Raw genomic sequence first — 17,242 nt, 5'->3', positions numbered from 1 at the left:
GATGTTGTACCAATTTCCTCCACAACACATGAATCATTTTCCGATTGATTTTCTTGAGAACCCAAACAACTTGCCAGATGCCACAGTCAAGAAAATATATTGAATAGAATAAAGTGCGCAAAGAGGCTGTCCATCCGTCTCAGTAGCAACTCTGATTTTTCTAGCTAACTGCCAAATGGGATTATTCTGTTTGTTTTACAAAGATGGGTCAAGGCTCAGTGAAGTCCAATCTATAGAATTCAGCAAAGTAACCCCGAGTTTTTAGTCCAACTTTTAACTTTAATTTAGGTGTAGAATCACGAACAATGTGTTTATGGAGTTTCTCCTAAATTCTCCTAGCGGATCGTCTGTGAATGTCAATTAATTTTGAGGGCCAACTTTACGGTGTACTGTGGACTGTGTGAAAGAGACCTTGACGCCGTTCATCTAAAGTTCCCATTAATGAGTCAGAGTCAGAGCGACCGCTTTTCTTTCTGTCTCGCCGACAACCAATTCAAGGCTGCGGAAATTATTGCTGCCTCTGCCTACCGCTCCTTTTTATTGCCTCGCCTTGCCGGTGATCTACAGCGCTTCTTAGTATTCCGGCGGCGTACGGCGTCCGTCATTTTGTCCTCCAGTTGGAGGAGAAGAAGCTATGAGATCCTTCCAAATGACAATGTAGTGCAGTTTTCAAACTATTCTTTACACAACTTGGGGTAGTCACCCCAAAATTTGACGTTCGTATACTCTACTATGACAGGGCAGTCAAACTGATTTTTGCCAGGGGCCAAATTGTACGTATGGCTAGAAATATTTCGCTCATTTGTCTGCCAATGACAGAACTACACAGCATTCAATTCATTTTGACAAAATGAATTGAACATTTAGCATCAATGATTACCCTGAAAGATGAGCTTCCACATCTAGCCATCTTGGTTTTAATCCATTGGATTTTGAATGGCAGGCAAATTAAGACATCAATTACACTGCATTTTGATTTCTGATCACTTTCTGTTGGTTTTGAATCATGTGTATGAATTTTGGGCAAATCAGGGTGCTTTCTGTAGATTTTTAAATAATTTTCGGGGGATTTGAGAGAATTTCCTAGTCAGCTTCTGCTCATTAGTCACTTCATCTCGGTTTTGGGGCATTTCCAGGTTATTTCTTGTACTCTATCAAGTGCTATCTCTCCATTTTGATAAATTCTAGGGTCTTTTTTTGTCAATTTTTGAATCATTTTGTGTTGTCTTTTTGCCCACTTTCATTTCCTTTTTTTGGTTTGGTCCACATTCGGTTGTTCTGGAGCACTTATAAGTCACTTATTGTTGATTTTAAGTCACTATTTTTCTTTTGAGACATTCCCACCGAATACTTCATTTGCATTTTAGTCCACTTCTGATTAATTTGGGGCAATTCAAGAAATGTCAGTATTTTGAAAAGAAAAGCCGCAAATACTCAGTCATCTCTACTTGCATTGTTTGACTCTGTTCTTTGTGTCCTCACTTTTTAAATTAAAGTTATAAATAAATAAATAAATAAACTTCTCCAGTCAATGTCATAACAACAACAGACAAAAGTACGGACATTCGGACGGACAGTCGGCCGCTGCTTGGCAGGCTGGAGCGTGATGCATTGCGGCGAGCGGTCCTCGGCTCTCTCTGCCTGTAATGCGGCTTTTTCTCTGGCAGGAGGCAATAAAATCAGGGGAATAGAAAATGGCCGTCATAAAACGCTGCAGCAGCTCAGAACACATCGACTAAAGAAGCGGAAGGACATTTTAGAGCCTTTGACAGCGACAGGTGTCCAGTTCCGTTTTAAGCATTGCCAGTAGCGGAATTCAGTGATAACCTTTGGATTCTGCTTAACAAATTTTCTCTCGAAACCATTGTAAATATACGACTATATATTTTTTATATTTTAAAGTATTTAAAAAAGAGGCGGCCTCAGTGACCAAGTGGTTAGCACGTCAATTTCACAGTTCTGGGGTCGATGGTTCGGTCTCAGATGGGTCTTCACTGTGTGGAGTTTGCGTGTTTTCCCTGGGGCTTGTGTGGGGTTTCTCAGGGTACTTCAGTTTCTACCTGCATCCCAAAAACATGCATAGTTGGCCGTTGTAATCTATGTTCATTTCTGTTAAACAATGTAAAAATTGCCCCTAGTTATGACTGTGAGTGTGAATGGTTGTCTGTCTACCTGTGCATTGCGATTGGCTGGCCATGGTGTCCCGTGATTGGCTGGGATAGGCTCCGGCACCCGCAAGACCTTTGAAAACAAGTGATTCAGAAAATGAATGAATGAGTGCATTTCTATAACTATAAAACTAATAAAACGTATTTTTGATAGCTCTTAATTCGTTTTTTAGGTTCATTTTGTATTCATTTACCAAAAAATATTTTACTCGCTAAAAATATATTTAATAGAAATTCCCAAAATAAAATTCAAAAACATCACAGCCAGAACTCTGAGCTCAAATGGATTAGATGTGTATTCCTTTCAATTGCAGCAAATGAGTCAAAAAACAAGGGTGTCTTTGTGTTTGTGTCCCCCAGAATAACGCTGATTCTGGCCTGTCCCATGGATCTCAAGAACTTCCCGATGGATGTCCAAACTTGCATCATGCAGCTGGAGAGTTGTAAGTATACACTCATAAATAAAGAATTTCAGTGATGGAAATCGATAGTTCTATAATCATGTCATATCCAATCATCCTTCTGCTATATGGTAGACATTTAATCCATTTGAAATGGCCCCCTTCATTTCCAAAAGATTTGGACATCTATCAAGACCAATGGCATCTAAGTACATCATGTGTGTTGACTTTGAAGAGAATAGAATATTTACTGTTTTTCCTTCAAATTCAGTAATACACTTCATTTTAATTCAAGTTTTTTAGTTTGTCTATTCAAAAGCATTTTTTTATCATGTAAAAACAAATAAAGGATATGAAATATTTATTGTTTTGCACTTTAGTTTTTAACGTAAAATAAAAAAATACATGTATTTCTTCATATTTTTTGTTCATTTTTAAATGAAAAACAACTGAATCAAAGATAGAAAAAAAGAAATATTTGTCCTCCCTTTATTGAGAAAAAAAATGATTTTATTTTTTCATCCAAAATTCAAAAATAAACATTTATAAATCTAAAATTTTGAAAAATAACTCTTACTTATTTTTCAATGTAGAGAAATCATTTTTGGAAAATGTATTATCAACTGCTTTTCTTTTTAATTAAAAAAAGGAAAGATTGAAAGATCAATCTGTGCTTAGTGTTTTTCCCTTTTTAGAATTAAAAAGAAAAATATGAAATAATTCCATTAAGAGGCTTAAAAAGTTTTGAGGTCATTTTAAAGTCTATGAAGACTGTGTCCACTAAAGCTGTCAATTCAGTATTGGATTAATTGTGGCAAACTAGTTAAAAAATCAGTTTGACACCCCTATTTCAAAATTCCAATACTATAGTTAAACGGATGTATTAAAATTTTTATTTTATGCACCTGAGTGCAGTCCAAATTTGTGCGAAAATAATCTGTTTGACATCCCTATTTCAAAATTACCATACTAGAAGTAAACAGCTGAATTAAATATTTTATTTTATGCACCTGAGTGCAGTACAAATTTGTGTGGTTTAGTTGCCGGCACAGACGTGAAGTAACTGGGAAATCAGCGGTCGACACACTCCTATCTCCCACTCGCTCAGTCTGGAGCCAATGTCGCAAAGAAATGATGTTGCCACGTAACCATAGAAACCAAATCCTTTGTCTAGATTTGGTCCTGCCCACGTTTGGAAAAAGAGCCTGAAAAACTCTCTTTACAAGTTAATGTAAAATGCTTTGGACAGCAAAAGAAGCGGATGCAAATCTCAATTGTGCAGTGAAGCTAACGCCGGGTATACTTTCCTTGTGTCTCCAGTTGGCTACACCATGAACGACCTGATTTTCGAGTGGGACGAGAAAGGCGCTGTGCAGGTGGCCGATGGCCTGACGCTGCCTCAGTTCATCCTCAAGGAGGAAAAAGACCTCAGATACTGCACCAAACACTACAATACTGGTGAGAACTACAACACGCCAACACTTCCATTACTGGACAGCAATCTATCCAAAAAACGTTATTACTACTAGCAGTATCAGATCTGCCTCCCATCAACTTACTACACACTTACTACTATTAATACTCTTGTAGGATAGTAATGTACCGACAACACAATTACTACTATACCATACACTATACAATTACTACTCTACGACACCTATTAACTTACATGAACTCCCATCTCTGAACCTCTTCGCCCAATCATCATTAAGAATTCAAACAAACAAATTAATCAACAACAAGCATTAACATCTACTGATTTCTTTGAAATTTTCGTGACTTGGAATTTTTCTTATTTTGAGGCACTCATTTGCATATAAAAAGATTTCGTTAACTGGAAATTTCGTACTGGGTGGCATTCGTAAGTAGAGGTATGACTGTACCAGTATTGGACTACAATCTACTGACAACTCCTACAATTAATGTATAGTAATCTACTTACCAAACAATTACCAATACAGGACAACTGACTACCTACAACACAATTATTACTAACACTACTGGATAAAAATCTACTTACTACAAGATTAATACTACTGCACAACAATCTACCAGAAACACAACAATCTACCAACATTTCCTACCTCTACTGGATAGCAATCCACAAAATTACCAGTACAGGAGAAAAGTCTACCTATAAATCAATTACTACTACCACTACTGGTTAACCATCTAGTTTTGAACTTTGCTGTAACATTTTAATAAGACTGCCAGCTCAAAGGCATTAGACGTCAGTGGACGTCAACGCCTCCGAAAAAGGATGATTCAATGCGTGCATACTGTGTATGTTTTTTTAGCTGTTTCCCAATTGGGGCGAAGGCGGCGGTGAAGGTGCGCCGGGGGTATTGTGATTTATTAGTAGCTGCAGTGAGCGTGTGAGAGAAGATATTCCGCCCGGCAACACAAACAGTGGGCAACATAAAGCTTCTTGAAATACTAATTAACTGGCTGCCTACTGCAATGCACAACTCGCCTGCCCTGCGCTGCTACGCCGCAGGAACAATAAAGACAACAACAACAACAAATGCGTCTTCGTCGTACGTCAGAATGTTTTCGGTCGGACCCCGTGCTAAAACTTTCTGGTGACAGCTGCATCCTACAATGATTTTTATTATTGTGGTATTAACTTGACTAATTGACTGCCATTGACGGTGATAGACAAACCAGAGCAGCTCTAAAAATCAACACTTTTTACATTTGTTTTATTTGTTTGGTTAAGAATTTTTCATAGATTGATTTTTTGGCAAAAAACATGGTATATTTCTAATTTAGATTTATATCAGCTATAAAATTAGAGCTGGCTGTAATGTGCTCGTATCTCAAGGTATTACTATATTTGTTTAAAGTGGACCATGGGGAATTTGAGTCTGTATTAAGAGAGAATAAAAATAAAAGAAACATGAAATATGGTAAAGAGCCACACAGTATATACAAAATAGGATAAAAAGCAAAGAGCCACATGTAGCCCAAGAGCCGAATGATAAGAAACAAAGAGCCGCGTGCAGCTCGAGAGCCGAACGTTGACCATACCTGTACTTGATAATTAATAGTGCATTTGATCGGATTTATATCAGCTATAAAATTAGAGCTGGCTGTAATGTGCTCGTATCTCAAGGTATTACTATATTTGTTTAAAGTGGACCATGGGGAATTTGAGTCTGTATTAAGAGAGAATAAAAATAAAAGAAACATGAAATATGGTAAAGAGCCACACAGTATATACAAAATAGGATAAAAAGCAAAGAGCCACATGCAGCCCAAGAGCCAAATGATAAGAAGCAAAGAGCCGCGTGCAGCTCGAGAGCCGAACGTTGACCATACCTGTACTTGATAATTAATAGTGCATTTGATCGGATTTATATCAGCTATAAAATTAGAGCTGGCTGTAATGTGCTCATATCTCAAGGTATTACTATATTTGTTTAAAGTAGACCATGGGGAATTTGAGTCTGTATTAAGAGAGAATAGAAATAAAAGAAACATGAAATATGGTAAAGAGCCACTGTATATACAAAATAGGATAAGAAGCAAAGAGCCACATGCAGCCCAAGAGCCGAATGATAAGAAGCAAAGAGCCGCGTGCAGCTCGAGAGCCGAACGTTGACCATACCTGTACTTGATAATTAATAGTGCATTTGATCGGTAAATACAAAAGACAATTCTTTTTTGAAGGGCGTTCATTTTTGCTCATATATAGTTTACAAGGTATAGGGAGTCGTGTGCGTCATGGTCTACTGAAGTGTATTGATTAAAGGTCCCACACTCACGGATGAATCATTTCAATCTTGTCCTAGGATGGAAAATATGGACATAGCTTAAAAGCTCTCAAGTGTATCTGCCGCATAAATCAAGCCACGGCCCATACCACACTCTTCGTCCTCTTCCTCCCTCCTTGAAATTTTAAACATATGAAGGTTGTTTCTGATATCCAGGGAAGCTTGGGATTAATCGCACGATAAATAAAAAACAGGTCGGTAGTTTTTGCAGTTTGTGCTGTGAGTACATTTTCGTATAATATAATTTCACCCATTGATTATATCACACTCCAGTTCCTTCCGCTGATATTTATTGGTCATTCTCACACTGTAAAACTAAAATTAAGAAATACAAAATAATAAAACATCTGTGTTTAACATTGAAGAGCGTTTTAGCACTGAGGCTTTTGGCGAAAGACAATATAATCACATTAACGTGCTACTAACCAGCAGCTATCTTCTCCTAAAAGCAATCTTCACATTTGAATGGCGACACTTAAGCAATGAAAACTCGATAGTGTAAAACGTCGGCAAACAGTGCGACAAATGGGGAAAAAAATTGCACAACGTGCACTTTTTTTGAAGGAAAATATAATAAAAGTGAACTTTTTTACCGAGTGTAAAACTTATAGTCAGCAGTTTAGCATGCTCACTCCGTTGAAAATTTCAAAATAAAATCATATACCGTTCAACATGCAAATGTAGATGACTACAGTTACTCTTCCAGAGCTGGCAACATTTGCCAACCCCATTTCAGCAGTACCGTTTTCCTGGAGTGAAAGCGAATCACATAAAATTGATATACAGTGATACCTCTAGATACGAGCAGCTCTAACTTTGAGATGCTCAAGATACGAGTTAAATTTCGAGCAAATAATTATCTCTAGATACAAGAAAAGTTTTGTCTTTTTTGCTGCATATCTGTCGTGTATAACAGATATCTACGAGCACTGGGCGGTTTCTTCACACGAGTTTCTCCTACAAATGGATCAGAAAACGCACAACGCGCATGCGTGGGCAAAAATAGGGATTTCTGGGTAATGAAGTATACTCGTGCACACAACACCGATAGCCAATGGCACCCTTTCTCAGAATAAAACTTCATTACCCACAATCAATACGTGGGTAGGCTGAGCTGTTGTATTTTTTCAGTGTTATTCCTTCCTTAGCCTGTTAGCTCCCGCGATCGCTCACTCAAGACTACTTCTCTTTGACAAGTGGTCATGTGTTATCCTACTGTGAATACATTTGTGTGCATCATTTTCACAGTGCTTAAAGTGGGTCATTTCTATATTCATCATTTTCCGGACCGCTTATCCTAACAAGGGTCGCAGTGGGTGCTAGAGCCTATCCCAGCCAAATATGGGCACCAAACAGATGACACCCTGACTTGATGGCCACCCAATCGCTGGGCACGAGGAGACCAAGGACAACTATTCACGCACACACTTGTACCTAGGGGCAATTTAGCACGTTCAAGAAGCCTACCATGTTTTTGGCACTGAGGTCGCCGAGAGGGCAGCTCACACACGTGATTAACAACAAAGAGCGCCAAAATGAAGGTTTTCAACATGAAAGGGAAGCCATAATAAGCAAGCGGCTGTGACAGGTCGTAAATAATACCCGATGCTTTCGGGACTACACTTAGATACTGATGAGGCCTGAACTGCTGCTAATTGAGTCAGTTATCCATGTTCAAACAAAGTGTGAGTATTGCGGTGGGCACATTGCAGTGTCACTGTACAAACGAGACAATGTTCAGGCCTAAAGGAAACTAACAATGTGGATCAAATTTTACTCCCAGGCGATCTACCAGTAGTACCTAGGCAATCGACTGGTCGATTGCGATTGACATAATGAGCACTCCTGTTCTAGAGGATGACCGGCTGGATATGAATGACAATGTTTCATAGTTGTTGATGATAGGGTAGCATGATGGCAGCAATCATTTGATTAAAATGGGTCAAATACCTCTCAGTGTCAGCGCTAGTTCGTTAAACAGACATTTAAAGGAAGAGGTGTTTGTCAGCTTGGCATTGGATGACATGAAAATGGGTTGGGATCATCAGATATAAGATAAAAAATAAAGATTTTTTTTACATCAGACAATATAGGAGGAGACGACATTCAAATATATTGTTGATCAAATGAAAAAAAAATGAAAACCACATGTCAAACAACAAGATAAATAAATATGATGGAACTGTGTGGAATTTATAACGAACGTTTTCAGTCAAAATGGATTGGATGTTTCGCACCTTCAATGGCAGTCAGTGAATAAAACATCCGTCCGAATGACGACACAAAAGTCACCAAATTATAGCTTGATTTTTTTTTAGTCGTACGAGTGAATTTGAAATATTTGCAGCTCGGCATCTGCCATGTTTTTCCCGTCAGCAACCATTTGACTTCCTGTCGCTTGACGTCCCGCTCAGCCTTTTGATATTCCCGAAGATGACAAAGATGCCAATTTGCTTTCTACCCCGTCAACTTCTTACTCCTCAAGTCTTGCTCACTTCAGTCGCTACCGCATTCTTCATCCTTCTTCTCGTTTTGAGATTTCAGGCATACGAAAGTCAATGAAGGTCCGGATCGACTGTTTCGCCGCCGTCCCCGTTGATAGGTGTCCAATCCTTTTGGACTGGATAGGCCACCAAATACAACAAGTGGCAAAAATGCAAACGTAGTCTTCATAAGCACTGAGTGAATGCGAAAGATTGTTTTTTTTTATGATTCATATAAAATAATCTGTGTTTGTTTAGGCAAGTTCACATGCATTGAGGCCCGCTTCCACTTGGAGCGTCAGATGGGCTACTACCTGATCCAGATGTACATCCCATCTCTGCTCATCGTCATCCTGTCCTGGGTTTCCTTCTGGATCAACATGGACGCTGCTCCCGCCCGGGTGGGCCTGGGTATCACCACTGTGCTCACCATGACTACGCAGAGCTCGGGTTCCAGAGCCTCCTTGCCCAAGGTTAAATCATATCATTGCGACTTGTCGCTTCATGAATAATGTTTTGTTTATTTTACTGTTCTTCTATCCGATAAAAATATATATTTTTTCCAAAGCAAAAGTATGGTTGCACATACATAGCAGTCAGATAAGAGGCCCATCATTTTCAACCTTGTTGTAGCTCAACTATAAGAAATAAAATGATGGAAAAAATGTCAGAGAAACACGTTATACGGTAATACCTTGACATGCGACTGTCCCATGCCTTTCGACTTTGGCCAATTTTCTCCCTTTATTAACCATTGCAATTCCCTGTATTAAACGATAAGAAATCGTAGAAACACAATGCGGCACGTATTTAGATTAGATTAGAGTAAATTGACATATAGGCTCGGTCCCAGAATGCACTAACCTCATATCTCAAGGTATTACTGTATAATCTTTCACTCATTCATTCATCCATCTTCCGTACTGGTGAGAGACAGACAACAACTGACGCTTTCACCGAGTAGGAATCGAACCCAGACTGCCCGCACCACAGTCAGGCGGAAGAACCACTGCACATTCAGGTGGCTTGTATAATCTTTAAAGAAATTGTTTTCAAATGACTGAAAAATATTGATATGCTCCTCAGTAACAAACAAGCCAGATATCAGACACACACACACACTTGTAAATCCTTCTGCAAGAAGCCCCTCTGTCTTCTGAGCTGTTATCATTTGATAATAGATTACTTATCAATTAATCATGGCAGCCCTACTTAGCAGACATAATGGTCTTCCCTCTTTCCCTCCCTTCCTCATCCCTACTTAGATGTGACCCGCGCCAAAAATGAATTTGGCAGCCCTGAAATAAATGAATCGGAATGAGGGACAGCCAAGAACAAAAAAAAAAAGAAAAAAGAACTTCCAAAAGGGCAGCTCACTGTTTTCCTGTGAGGGATTTTCAGATTAAAGAAAGAAAAAACAGTAGTAGCTTGCGTGACCCAGTATACGATTGTATAATTATGTCCAGGGAAGCTGTAATCCCTCCCCTACACGCACACACATACAAACACACAGTTCGTGGACATTAGGTGCTTCATGCGCTCTAAAAATTGAACAAGTGAACCGTGATTCCGCTGCAGTTCAGCTGTCACAATAATGATCACACAGCGCAGCTGAGCTTATGCGTGCGCACACACACTGCTGCACATCCGGTCGCTGCACGTCAGCAGGAAGGTGAGAATAGCTAGAAAAGAAAGAGCTAGCACACTTAGCGCGCCAGGCATCTGGTGTAAAAACAACCACAAGATTTGTCTCGACCTATTAGAGTAACTAGACCACGGGTGGGCAAACTTTTGGGCGCGGGAGCCATATTGACAATTTGACAGATGGGCGGGGTCAGCAAAAGATATGATACAAATAAAAAAGTGCATCCGTTAACAGTACATATGAACCATAAATGGAAAAAAAAAGAATCAAGTATTAACATACTCATCACTCATCATTAAAGTAAAAAGTAGAAAGTACAAAGTCAAGTAAAAAGGAATGGAGTATTAAGAAATATTAAAATGTCATTTCAACTTTTACTGTAAAACATGAAAAATAAAGCGTGGAATCTTGGGGAAAAATAAAAAATAAAATACATTCAAAAATTAAAATAAATAAATAAATGATTAATTAATTAATTAAAATATATATATTTGTACAATGTCGGCGGGCCGGATTAAGTAGCCTCACGGGCCGGATATGGCCCACGGGCCGTAGTTTGCCCATGTCTGAACTAGACCATCTCATCCCTTTCACCCTCAGCCTGAGCTTTAAAAAAAAAAAGATCGCGAGTTGACCTTTTGTAAACTCTGTTCCAAAAAACGACCATTGACCAATTATACGTCCGAGCAACTGTTGTTAAGGGAAACCTTCGTCAAGCCATTGTCGCAATGCTTATTTCTGTACAAGCTTTGGAAAGGGTAACAAGCACCAGGCAACCAAAAGGGTGAAAAATTGTGCCTATTGCGTTTTTACCATATTTATTCGAGTATAACGCGCACTATTTTGTACCAAAAAAAAATGGGGCAAAGTTCGGGTGCACGTTATACACAAACTCTTCGCTTTTATGACTAAAAAACCCTGTGAAAAACTGCCCTCCGCCAGTGAAAAAGTCGCCTCCGCAGCCATTATAATGGGAGACGTAAAACCTGTCTTCGTCCGCCAGATGGCGATAATCTACTTTATTTTACAAAAGCCAGTAAAAGAAGTACACATTTTAAAAGTTTTCCAGGGAATCGTTAGTGGGGTACCTGCTCACCACATGAGTCTGCCCAAAGAGCTCAAGAAGAATTGAATTAATTTTTTGGTAAATTCTTCTGATGAAATGAATCAAGACTTTGAAACATTTTAATTATAATGATGATGAATTAGGCTTTAAGGATTTAAAATTGTAAATTCTATTTGAGAACTGTGTTCATACTGGTAGTTGTTTGTTTTACCAGGTTTCCGTACTTTATGTTGTGAATACCTGTTTTCAAGGCGACGTGTTCAGCATTCGACAGTTACGAATACTGGTGCAATACTTGGTGTAAGCTGAGAAAAACTGAAGAAAAAAAAATGATACCAATTTTTTTTTGTTATAAATAATGGGTGCACGTTATACATGGTGAACGTTACACTCTGATAGGAGTTATCCCAATAGATTTTCTGGGCAAGTGTGGTTGTTTTTCTTCCCAAGGTTAAAACATCAACTGATTTATAAATTGATTAAACAGTCTGGACATACGGTATCACTCCCAACTAAATGTCCTGAAAATAAACAAGCAACACATGTGTGCTATCTCAATGTAGGATCTTGCCGAAATTATTCATTAAACGGGAAAAGGTTGGAGTTACCTTCAATAAATATTATATATATATTACTTGAATGACATATCCAGTATTCCCTCGATTACCGCGACTTCACTGATCGCGAATTCACTTCTTCACGATTTTTTTCTGCTATTAATTATTTTGAAAAAATATAAAAATACTTTTAAATTCATAAAAATGTGAACATTTACGCTGAAACTCGTAAGCAGAAGCCAGTAGTGCTACTAGGATGGATATAATAGGTTGCGGCCCGGCAAATAAGTGGTTAGCGGGTTCAAATCCAGGTCGGCTCACCAGTGTTGAGTTTGCATCTTCTCCCCAGGCCTGTGTGGGTTTTTTTTCCAGGTTCAGAAGATGAAATTAAATGAGTGTTTGTGGTGAAGTGTTTAGCATATCCGCCTCACAGTTCAAGATCAGATAAACGGTGACTGCATGGGTTTTCTGTGGGTACTTCTCTTAAAACCCAAAACATACATGCGAGACTGATACTTCACTCCATAATACATGCGAGTGTGTAATAGGATCACTCCTGCAACCCACACGAGGACAAGCAGATCAGAAAAATAATTCATGAATGCAACACACCTGGTTAATAATGTGAAATGATTGTAATAATACTATCAGATAATAATTTAGGAGTATTTGTTTACAATCAAATGCACACTACTCAAAATGACAGAAACAGTATTTACTGTTTTCTACATTAATTTTTTAAGGTTAATAAAAAACTAAATATGTTCAAATACATCTACACTTTTCTTTATTTTAAATCACATTCCATAAAAAGAATTTAAAAACAGGATATATTGTTTTCACTTTCTAAGAAATAAACTACAATGTTTAAAACTGAATATTTTGGGTATTTTGACTTAACTAAATACTTAATCCAAAGATTTTTTTTAAATTCTAAAACTTCAAAAAATAAATAAGTACAACTGAGAATGTTTACACTGTTCACTTTTTGTTTTGAATTTAAATAAAGTAAAAACACTAAGTTTTTTCTATATCAATATTAGTGTCAAGAAGCAGGCAGGCAGGGCATCTTTTAAAAGTACACATTGTCCAAATATTTGCTCAAATATTTGCCCCTGAAGCCCATTTTCTGTTGCAATATGATTCTTCTGACTAATGCAATATTACCGGCAGGTCTCCTACGTGAAGGCTATTGACATCTGGATGGCCGTTTGTCTGCTGTTCGTCTTTTCGGCGCTGCTGGAGTACGCCGCTGTCAACTTCATCGCCCGCCAGCACAAAGAGCTCCTCCGCTTCCGTCGGCGGCGACGGCACATGAAGGTCATTTCCTCTATCCACTACGTATTTTCAAAATTCTTTCTTTTGCTCTACCAAAAACCTTTATAGATTATTCACTAGGGATGTCCCAATCACGAATTTGACGAAACCAAGTCCTGATCCAATACTGAGTAAATCTATTAAGGAGTTTAAAATAATCTACCCTATTTACTCACATATAAGCTGCTTTTGTCAGACAAAAAATATATGACTGAATCAAGAGTAGGCTTGTTTATATGCTGCGCATATAAAAACACGACTTGCAAAAACAAAAAAGCAATTTGACGACGCCATGACACGTTGACGTCTCGACAAAAATGGCGTCGCTACGCAAGCGAATGCAGATACGCTCATTTATTTCAAAAGAGAAAAGATAAACATAGAACGCTAAACAACATTCATTTTGACCTAGGAATGAAATTCATGAAAAAAACGCATCTTGCTCTTTTTTCCTACTTTCTTCTCTTATTCGTTTTTTTAAATGGCTTCCATCTCCTTATTGCCATTCTCAGATTTCCGTCCACCTTCTCTTTCTTCTATTTTATTTTGTTCTCTCTTTGAAATTGCTTACCGTCCTTTTTTTCTATCCACTTGATGCACTTCTGCTTTGTCTGTCTTTTTCGTATCTCGAGTCACTCATTTGTATATAAAAAAAATTTGCAACCTGAAAATTTCTTATCTAGAGGGATTTGTAAGTAGAGGTACAACTTTCCTATTTTTTTACAAGTGAAGAAACTTTTTTACAATTTAGGATTTTTTTTAAAAGTTGGAAACAATGTAAATATTCAGTTTTTTGTATTTTTTTTTAAATTAAAAAAATAGGATTTTTTTTCTAAAAAAGGGAAAACATTGAGTGTAAATGATTTGTTTTTTAAAACTGGAAAGACAGTAAATATATTTTACTAAATCTCTTATTTTTTTAATCATTAAATATTAAAATATTCGTTTTTTTTTTTTTTTTAAATAATACTTATCCGTTCAATTTTATCACGAAAGCTCTGAGCTCTCGTCGGATTACATTTGGCCACAAATCCATGTTTTTAAGTGAAAATTGCAGTGAATCGGATGTATTTTCACATAGTAATTGCTTACTCACCTTATTGGCTGGAAACGGCGGTAATATATGTCGAATTCATTTTGAATTTGGAGGCTGGTCAGCCCTCCCACTTCAAATGAATCAGGCATGTACTAGCAACCAACTTGTTTCAATGCAGAGCAGAAAGATGATTGGACAGCACATGATTGGACGCCTCTGCCCATTTGCTGTCTTTTGTCTCCAATTGATCCTCGCCACTAATAGGTCCAACATCTGTCATAGTTTAGCTGAAGGGCGTGCGGAGGTCGTCTTGTGTGTGGATGCGTGTAATGAAAGAAAGGGGGGGAAAAGTGTAATACATGGCCTCGCCTGAAGTCAAGGACAGAATTGGGACACAGAGGCTAAAAATGGAGCTTGTTACCTGATGCGCATGCACATATCGCATAGTGAGTGAGGCAGCGCGTCCATGTATGTTTTCTTTGTTGGGGTTTCAATAAGAGGGTTGAAAGGGGGGGGGGGGATGAATGCCTGGAAGAAACTGGCATTTATTTTTTTATATTCAGGCCTACTCATTGGCTCCCACTGATGATGATGATGATGATGAAGAACAGATTTTTGAATAATAACATGATCATAACACTTTTTATACATTTTATTTTTCTGTTTTCGATATGCTTATTCAAACGTAACAGCATTATGGGCACGCGTTCAATTTATTTTCTATAGCAGTACAACGACGAGGCGAAAATCGCCTTCCTCTTGTGGCGAAGCAACAAATAGTGCATGCGCACGTGTACGCAATGTGAATGTAGAGAATATGAAAGAATTCAATTTCCGTCGCCCATCACTACAACCAATCAGTAGTGGGTTTGGTGTCAACAAAGGAGAACGCACTATTTTAGCGGTGTGTGTGACCAGCGCATATCTAATAATACTTCTCGGGATGTATTCTGAAAAAAAATAAAAACAACCGTATGATAAATCTATTCAATATCTCCATTATTTCCCACAAAACCTTCTGCCTCAGCGTAGTTTCGGGGGAAAAGAAGGCGTCGGTTGCCTTCAAATTCATAGCCAATCAGAGACAAGGTATGACGCACAGGCAGAGCGCGGGTGTCTGTGATTATCGCTTTTCCGTGCTGTCGCGTCGCACCTGGTTTGTTTGATTTCAGCTCAATAGCAATGACTCACTCGCATTGCATATCGCTTCCTGTGTTTTGCCCATTACAAAGATTTACATAGAAGTTATGATTCCCCCTCTCGAAAAAGGAAAGAAAATAAGTAATAGAAAATTGCATGAGACCCTCTCAGATGACTTCGGGCACAAGGTTTATGGTACTCGGACGTTTGGTCGCCGGACGTTTGGTCGCCGGACGTTTGGTCGCCGGACGTTTGGTCGCCGGACGTTTGGTCGCCGGACGTTTGGTCGCCGGACGTTTGAATGAATGAATGAATGAATGGATGAATGAATGGATGAATGAATGGATGAATGAATGGATGAATGAATGGATGAATGAATGGATGAATGAATGAATGAATCAATGAATCAATGAATGAATGAATGAATGAACAAATGAATGAATGAATGAACGAATGAATGAATAAATATCAGACATTTTTTGCTCTAGTTGTTCCATGGGACCATTAAACGCTCAGAGTTGAAAGAATTTGAATTTGCTATTCATTATTTAGTGGTTGGGCTTTAGAATGGTTCACAAAGACAAAACATGTTGTTCTTATTCTTTTCAAAAGGAAAACATGGAGAAAAAATATCATGAGGTCGAAGTCCGTGAAATACGTCTAATTTTAGTACTATTAAACACATTTTAGTTCTATTATACCACTAGTTATTTGTTACTTTGATAATATATGGCGAATTAGAACAAATAAAAAAGAAATTCCAATATCCTGTTTTGGGTGTTTTTTCAGAGGGTTGGAACAAATTAATTTGTTTTTAGTTCATTTCTATGGGAAACGTTCATTGGAATTACGAGAAAATTGACATATGAGCTCAGTCCCGGAACGTATTCAGCTCTTATCTCGAGGTACCACTGTATTGAAATCTAACGCTGCCAATGGCAGGCAGAGAGTATCTTTAAATCCAAACATGATTTATTTATTTTTTGTCCCACGACAGGAGGATGATGGCGGCGATGGGCGCTTCAGTTTCGCGGGCTCGGGTTACGGCGTGGGTCCGGCGTGCCTGCAGAAAGACGGCATGGCGGCCATCAAGGGCAACAACAACAACGCGGCTACGACAGGTGCTGGGCCAACCAGCGGTGGGCCGCCCGAGAAAAGCATCGAGGAAATGAAGAAACTATTCATCGGTCGCGCCAAACGCATCGACACGGTGTCGCGCGTGGCCTTCCCCCTCGTCTTCCTCATTTTCAACATCTTCTATTGGATCACCTACAAAATCATCCGCAGCGAGGACATACACAAACAATAAAAAACACTTCATCTTTCTCCTCTATCCTTCTTTTCCATCCTTCATCTTCCTCTGCTGGACAAAAGGCCGACAACTCTTCATCCTCCTCCAAAAATCCAATGGCTGCATGCCAAAAAAAAAAGAAGGGGGAGTGTCTTTTCACAACGACAGAGGCCACGCCCATCCAGCGCAAGGGAGGATTCATGAGTGGGCTCGCAAATGGTCACAAAAGTGGAGCTCTAACCCGGTGACGGGATGCTAATGTGCTCTTTAAACAAAATTTTGCTTCTATGCTAATGCTAGCACGCTATAACCCCTGATGTAGCAATTGCTTATTGTTGGGATGCTTTGCAAAGTTTTTGGGG

General features: G+C 38.6%; 1 protein-coding gene across 5 annotated transcripts in view; it reads left to right on the top strand.

The window, feature by feature from the left end:
- glra1 (glycine receptor, alpha 1) overlaps positions 1-17,023 on the top strand; it is a 48,664-nt gene extending 31,641 nt beyond the window's left edge. For all 5 annotated transcript variants that reach the window (XM_077732819.1, XM_077732817.1, XM_077732816.1 and 2 more), the window contains 5 exons: positions 2,529-2,611; positions 3,890-4,027; positions 9,087-9,301; positions 13,270-13,416; positions 16,587-17,023. In XM_077732819.1, the coding sequence (XP_077588945.1) occupies positions 2,529-2,611; positions 3,890-4,027; positions 9,087-9,301; positions 13,270-13,416; positions 16,587-16,898 (895 nt within the window). In that variant the 3' untranslated portion in view covers positions 16,899-17,023. The remainder of the gene's footprint in view (positions 1-2,528; positions 2,612-3,889; positions 4,028-9,086; positions 9,302-13,269; positions 13,417-16,586) is intronic.
- Positions 17,024-17,242: the final 219 nt, after the last annotated feature.

The sequence above is a fragment of the Stigmatopora nigra genome, chromosome 14 (assembly GCF_051989575.1).
Source record: "Stigmatopora nigra isolate UIUO_SnigA chromosome 14, RoL_Snig_1.1, whole genome shotgun sequence".
NCBI classification, from domain to species: Eukaryota; Metazoa; Chordata; class Actinopteri; order Syngnathiformes; family Syngnathidae; genus Stigmatopora; species Stigmatopora nigra.
This window is presented reverse-complemented; position numbering and strand designations above follow the sequence as displayed.